The sequence below is a fragment of the Cydia fagiglandana genome, chromosome 13 (assembly GCF_963556715.1).
Source record: "Cydia fagiglandana chromosome 13, ilCydFagi1.1, whole genome shotgun sequence".
NCBI lineage: Eukaryota > Metazoa > Arthropoda > Insecta > Lepidoptera > Tortricidae > Cydia > Cydia fagiglandana.
The window spans coordinates 19,903,494-19,910,637 of record NC_085944.1 but is presented as its reverse complement, the minus strand read 5'-3'; the positions used below and the strand labels follow the sequence as shown (position 1 = coordinate 19,910,637).

Sequence of the window (7,144 nt, the reverse complement as noted above, 5' to 3'; positions counted from 1 at the left end):
CGCTGCGTGATCGCCGAGTGGAGTTCTCGACAAAGCCAACGTAAACTGACCTCGATATCGGTTACGACGACCTGTAGCCGATGAGATGAGCGCATGTACCTATACTAGTTCACGTGAGCCTTCTACTTGCCCGTGATCGGTGAGCGACTGGAATTAAATAATAATAGCATTAAAATTTGATCGCTATCATTTATTTACTCCTCAATAATAGCACGGGCACATATTTAGAAACAGCATGTACCTACTTGTTAAATTTTAATCAAATTCGCATTAACTTACGATACCTACGTACCGATTTTTTATTTTTGTCAGAGAAAATGTTATTAATTGGTGCGTCATACGTAATGATATCCCAACCCGTAACAAAAGAACAGACAGTTCCATATTCATTATGTAGGGGTAAGTAGGTACCTACTATTTTTATTCAATGGATATTTTGACAATTGTAACTAGTAATAATGTATTTGTTTGTGACCCTACGACATTGGAGTGGTTCTGGTCTGGTGGTGTCACCCCGGGAAGGGCATTCACTTATCTGCTTATCATTAGCTTATAGCTTCGTATGGTAAAGGATGACTCACGCTAGACCGGGCCGGGGCCGGGCCAAAGTTTCCGGCGCTTAGCTTTATGTGGAAAGCACCACGTGATCACAGATCAGACGTCATAGAAAATGTCCTGTCCTTAAATGATAAATACATACAATAATTCAGCATTACTAGGCCAGTCAAATTAGATCCAAAAAAGGGTTTTGAGAAATTAATTCCCAGCAAGCTGGAAATCATTTTAATGCCGTCATTTGGTCCTGAACGCGTATAATCCGAGTTTGCTCCATCCCAGGAGGTGTGGATAAATTTTGGGAATAAATAAAGTGGCGGCCATTTTTTATAATCTTTAACTAAGAATTCATATTAAGGTATCTTAATGTCAATTTTTATCATGAGTAAAGCAAAATAATCGTCGGGCGTACCGTTTTTGAACTACAAGCAAAAAACTGAAAAAGAGCCAATTTTTGCCACAATACTTGGAATGGAGTAAACTCAGATTACACTAATTTAGAACCAAATGAAGGTATTAAGATGATTTCCAGCTTACTGGGAATCAATTCCTGAAAAAAATCTAATGTGACTAGCCGATACGCCCAATTGCTGGATCCATTGGACGACACTGTTGTCTAGGCAACAACTACCCGCGAACCTCCCTGGCAATTTTGTATGTAATATGGACAAACGACAATGTCTGATAAAGTCATACTTAAATATTAACAAAGTGCGGCCCGCGTCAACTTCGTTAACTACTATGTGGCCCTTGGCTGCTAAAAGGTTGCCGACCGCTGGTCTAGGCTGAACATAATAATTTAGTTTTCACCACACCAGCTCGGAAAGGCTTACTTTGCACTTCAAAAACTAATAGCAAAGTTGCATTTTATTCACATGTGAGGCAAAGTAATCAAATGCAAATTTTGAGTTGTTTTCTTATGTTTGATGGTAGAATTGACTTTTAAATGATGATTTTGGATGATATATATTTAATAACATTCATTTGGATTTGATTTGGTTTAATATTTGGTTCAGGTTGGTGTGGTGAAAAATTTTGTGTTTCACTCGGGAGCAAATTTTGTTTAACCCTCGTGCTTTGAAACCCTCGCAACGCTCAAGATTCCATCTTTCGCTTGCTCGGATATCAATATTAGCACGAGCGGTTAAACAACAACTTTGCCCCCATGTAAAACAAATAACTATTTTCTACTCGTCGACTGTAATTCTTGAATTAAGATTTCGTATACCAAACTGCATTTGGGTACTTTTAATGTATGGGCTCCCAACTCAACTATAATATTCATTTAGATACAGTTTAGTCAACTATTATAATGAAATTGACCAATCACCGCTCGCCGCGGTCAAGACGACGAAACAAATAAACCATAGCTCAAATTAATTATTTATTTTAGGTTGTATTGTAGGAACAATTGCTTCATAAGTCAGAAACGCGCATGTGACACCCTTAATATAGGAACATTCATAGACTTCGAAAACCGCTTAGCGTTACTTGTTAGTCTCCATAGGCTACGGTGGCTAAAACCGAGAACAAAACTGTGTAAAAATTTCATTTAGCGAGGAGCAAGTAACCGGGTGGACCCGGGTATGTCCTTAAACTGCGTCCAGGACCCGGGTATGTCCTTAAACCACGTCCAAGACCACCGGTGGATGGGCAGCAGCGTCCCTCAAAATCGGTGTACTCGACTGCGATCGCCAACCCGCCTGCCAAGCGTGGCAATTATGCCATTCACCCCCCAAAAAAGGGGGAGGCCTATGTTCAGCAGAGGACGTCTTATGGCTGAGATGATGATGATGATGATGAAGTAACCAGGGCCTCATGAGAGCGGCCGGGGAGCTTATGAGTATGAAGGTTTTGGTTTGTTTACCTATATGATTCTACTAGTTTAAAGTATTATTTTTGTTGACTCGTAGAAAAAGTATTGTATACAATAGTGATATAATCAAGCTTTTCAATCTCGTACCTTACTTAGGCAACTCAGCAAGCTGTGTTCCTAAGCACAGTATTCGACTGAAAAGCTCTCTATTAAATCACGATTGTATAAAATACTATTATCGTACTAGATCGCCACTGTAGTGACACAGAGCCAGTCAAACATATAAATCAGGCAGAATATTGGATCAAAGGCCATCGTGTTTTAAATTCACAACATGTTTACTTAACCTATAAATAAGGCTTAACAAAGTGTAAAGGTTTTACTTTTTTCTTAAATCTACTTCTTAAATATGTATAATCGTATCCTACATATCACAAACATAGTAGGTAATCATAAAACATTAATAGGTAATCATAAACCTCTATGTCACATAGAGATCACGAGTGTCGCTAGCAGGGCGAGCAGGGCGGGCGCGACGAGGCCCCGCGCGGCGGCGCCGGGCGCCGCCGGCGTCTCGGGCTCCGGGTAGTCGGGGCTGCAGAACTCCAGGTCGTCGTCGAAGTCCTGCACCAGCTGCTCGAACTGCTGCCAGGAGCACCCCGCCAGCGGGCACAGCTCCGTCGGCTTCTCGTTGATGAAAAACTGGACTCGGTGAGTTTGTGTCCCGGATTCCGTGCATCTAAAAATTTAATTATATGTATATAAATTATTAATTATATAATAAGAAGGGTACTTACATATAATCGTATTGCTGTCATTTTTAACCGACTTCCAAATCCCAAAGGAGGAGGTTATCAATTCGGTTGTATGTTTTTCTTTTATTTTTTTTATTTTTTTATGTTTGTTACTCCATATCTCCGTCATTACTGGACCGATTTTGAAAATTATTTTTTTGATTGTATGTATATGCATACAGATTGGTCCCGTTTTTGTCAAAATCCAGTTCTGATGATGGGATCTATGAGGAATCGACGAAACTCCTCAAATCTTAAAGGCATACATATGGTGATTTTTGTGTTTTTATCAACAAATCAAGCATATACATTCAAAAACGTGACATTTGATGAAGTGGAACTGCTGATGATGATCAGAACGGAACTCTTCAACGACGCATAGTTCACCTTTGGCGATTTGTCCTCTTCGTTATGTTTGTTAAGCAAGTTAAGTTTTTAAGCCACAATTTTGTCAAGCATGAGTTCTGATGATGGGATCCATGAGAAATCGAGGGAACTCCTCAAATTTTAAAGGCATGCGTATCGAGATTTTTGTATTTTCATCAGAAAATCAAGCATTTTCATTAAAAACTGTCGCATTTGATAAAGTGGAACTGCTGATGATGATCAGAACGGAACTCTTCAACGACGCATAGTTCACGTTTGGCGATTTGTCCTCTTCGTTATGTTTGTTAAGCAAGTTTAGTTTTTAAGCCACATTTCTGTCAAGCTCGAGTTCTGATGATGGGATCCATAAGGAATCGAGGGAACTCCTCAAATCTTAAAGGCATACGTATAGAATTTTTTGTATTTTCATCATAAAATCAAGTATTTACATTAAAAACTGTCGCATTTGATGAAGTGGAACTGCTGATGATGATCAGAACAGAACTCTTCAACGACGCATAGTACATGTTTGGTGATTTCGAATTTCGATTTTGACTTGGACTGGGACCCGGACTCATACCCGGATCCGGTTCGGACCCGGACTCGGACTCGGATTCGGACCCGGACTCGGACCCGGACTCGGACCCGGACTCGGACCCGGACTCGGACCCGGACCCGGACCCGGACTCGGACCGGGACTCGGACCCGGACTCTCACTCAGAGACCCGGACCTTGACCCGGAAAACCACTATAATACCTAAACTAAATAAACCACTATGATTACCTACCATAAAATGTGGGTATGATGATGCCAAACCCCTCCCGCTCAAACTCCCGTACACCGCACCGCATGCGCCGTTAAGTGGGTTAGGTTAGGTTTGAACTGCGATCCTCACAGAACCGAACAAAAGTGGGTTAGGTTTGGTTAGAACTGCGAGTCTTACAGAAACGAAATGCTAGTAGAAAAGTGGGTTTGATTAGGTTCGAACTGCGATCCTCACAGAACCGAACTGCTATCAGAGAAGTGTGGGTTAGGTTAGGCTAGAACTACGACCCTTACGGAAACGAAATGCTACTAGAAAGTACTGGTTTTACCTCCTTTTCTACATAGTGCACCATCTACCATAATCTTTCACCGGGCCCCATAGAAGTCGGTTTTTTTTTCTTAAAAATTATTTTCTAAATACTTGAATAAATGGAAGCCTCGTCCAAGTTTACAGAAGTGTAATCAATCAAATTCACAACGACCAATTCGTACGAAAACTTCATCGGTTTTCAATAGGATTCATCCGATTATGTTGCTGCTTAAATGAATATTTAGATTAGATTTGTATAGGTAATAATGAGTATATTACAATACTCTTATCTGATAACATCAAGAGTATTATATGTAGTAGACATAAATCAACTTGTTCGTATATTCGAGTCCCTATAATCTCTAATACAGTCAGGATTACCTAACAAATTACACGAAGCTCTGGCAATTGGTACGCGTGTAGGAATATATTTACAATGGCATGCAATGTTAATTAGTTACGTACCTATTGAGAATGACCATCATGTTGGTGGAGAAGGCGGCGATGAAGCTGGTGCGCCACCTGCGGGCGGGGTCCCTCCTGGCGCCGGTGGCGGCCGCGGCGTCGCGGAACAGCCCGAGCGCCACGAACGCCATTTCCGTCATGGCGTTGTGCGAGAAGTACGACACGAGCTTGTGGCCCTCGTCGCGCGCCGCCGCCTGCATGCGCTCGCGCAGGTCCTTCAGCAGCGGCCCGGCCAGGCGCTGATTCACCTGACAAAATATGAGGTAAATAGGTATTAGCATACAATGGCCAATAGCAAAGAATGTCCTATAATATTTATTTATTTATTTAATGGCTACTTTGGTCGGCGGTAGACGGTAATATTTTGTGGTTTGAATTTATTCGTGAAAGTAGGAACCAGGCGGCGCACCAGGCGTCCTGCAGGGTCAGCGTCCACGTGCGGTGCTTCGGATGATGTTCAGTCACTCACCCACGAGCCGTAGCCGTTCCTGTAGTAATGTCTGACGTCGTCGCGGTACTCCAGCACCACGAGGTCCTGGTCGGAGAAGACGGCGCACCATGCGTCCTGCAGGGTCGGCGTCCACGTGCGGTGGTAGCGGCAGATCTCGTACAGCGTGTACACGTCCGAGGCACTCAGCTGGTACGTGATGCCCAGCCGCTCTTGAACGGCTTTCTGGACCTGTTGGATAAACTTGGTGTTAAAATAAATTTCATAGTGCTAATATTATTTCTACATAGTATATGTCTTATTTTTTATTATAACTTTAATGACGAAATGAGTTCATAGGATTTTGTGGATCTGCGCAAAACTTTACTTACGGCTACGTATTCGTCAGTTTTTTCGTATTCTTCCAATTGCTCCTCAAGTAAAGCGCCACCTCTCACATCCTGCTGATATCTCTCGCAGTTTTCATATGGCTACAATAAACAGATCTTGTTAGATTTATAAAATATGGGTATGCAAACTAACATCGTAAGTCAGCCCTGTAGGTAACTATGTTTGTGGCCAACTAACCCTAATCATGTCATCCCTCTCAAAAGGCCCGTCGAAGGTGATGTTAAGGTTTGTTTCGTCGGTGAGGCCGTGCACGAAGCCCATGACGCTGGCGACGGTGCGCTGCGAGTCGGTCGGCCGGAGGTAGTAGTCCTCGGCAGCGCCCTGCATCAGGTGCGGGTAGCGCTGCCGCAGCCGCTTGGCGATGTCGAACAGCTCCTCGTAGCCAGTGCCCGTCAGGTATGAAGGCGCCTCCAAGATCGTATCGTTGAAAGTCCACTTGCGGAATGCTTCCATATCCTGAGATAATAAAGAGCATAGCATCACTTTTGGATTAATACCAGTTGTAGAACTATTTCCGAAAGGAAAAGGATATTAAGAAGCTCCAAGGTGGTGTTAATACCTGAGCACAGAGCTGGCTGAGGCCGTCCTCGAAAGCCTGAATGATCTGCCCCTGGACGGCGTCGATGAGCCGCTTCATGTCGACGGAGGAGGAGCCCGGGTTGCGGTTGCCGTGCCGGTGCAGCGTCCAGATGCTGACGGCTTCACATGCTGCGCAATCAAAATCAAATTATAAATAAAGGGTGGTTCTTTCTTTTATACAAGTCTATGTCGTTTTAAAAGTTTGCCACTGAAATAACTTGACAGTAATATAATATTTGAATTATATCACTACGATTGGGAGATTTCGACACTCGTCGCCATCATAGGTACCTATACTAGACTGGCAAACTAGCAAACTGGTTTGTCAATAGAAAAAGACGTGAAATGTAAATGTGTACTGGAGATCGAAACCTCGCGCCATACATTTTTCAAAATTACCGTCTTTTACTACTGGTAAGATTGGTTTGCCAGACTATAACTCTGTAAAAGGTGCCTTATAATGTCGATGTGTACTTACATTCAGGGTCAGGATAGTCCCTTATATCTCCGCGGACAGTTTCGTAGGTAGTTTTGGTGGAGTGCAGCAGGTTGGGGCATGGCCGGTTCCAGTAGCAGCTCTCGCTGGCTGCCCCGAGCCCGACTGACAACGACAGGCTGACCACACCGAGGACGAGGACTGAGATCATGGTTGCGA

At 43.1% G+C, this 7,144-nt stretch overlaps 1 protein-coding gene across 1 annotated transcript; it reads right to left on the bottom strand.

The window, feature by feature from the left end:
- Nucleotides 1-1,361: 1,361 nt before the first annotated feature.
- LOC134669858 (multiple inositol polyphosphate phosphatase 1-like) lies at nt 1,362-7,136 on the bottom strand. Its single transcript, XM_063527476.1, has 7 exons — nt 6,968-7,136; nt 6,470-6,618; nt 6,088-6,366; nt 5,892-5,990; nt 5,542-5,751; nt 5,073-5,320; nt 1,362-3,110 (listed from the first exon to the last, which is right to left on the bottom strand). The coding sequence occupies exons 1-7, from the start codon at nt 7,134-7,136 to the stop codon at nt 2,858-2,860; spliced, it is 1,407 nt and encodes a 468-aa protein (XP_063383546.1). The 3' UTR covers nt 1,362-2,857.
- Nucleotides 7,137-7,144: the final 8 nt, after the last annotated feature.

Excerpts from the sequence above, each read along its gene's own strand:
- LOC134669858 (XM_063527476.1), bottom strand. The coding sequence starts at position 7,136 with ATGATCTCAGTCCTCGTCCTCGGTGTGGTCAGCCTGTCGTTGTCAGTC. Across the intron at positions 5,752-5,891 it reads AAACTGACGAATACGTAGCC|GTCCAGAAAGCCGTTCAAGA; the intron begins GTAAGTAAAGTT and ends TTTATCCAACAG. Across the intron at positions 3,111-5,072 it reads ATGATGGTCATTCTCAATAG|ATGCACGGAATCCGGGACAC; the intron begins GTACGTAACTAA and ends TTAAATTTTTAG.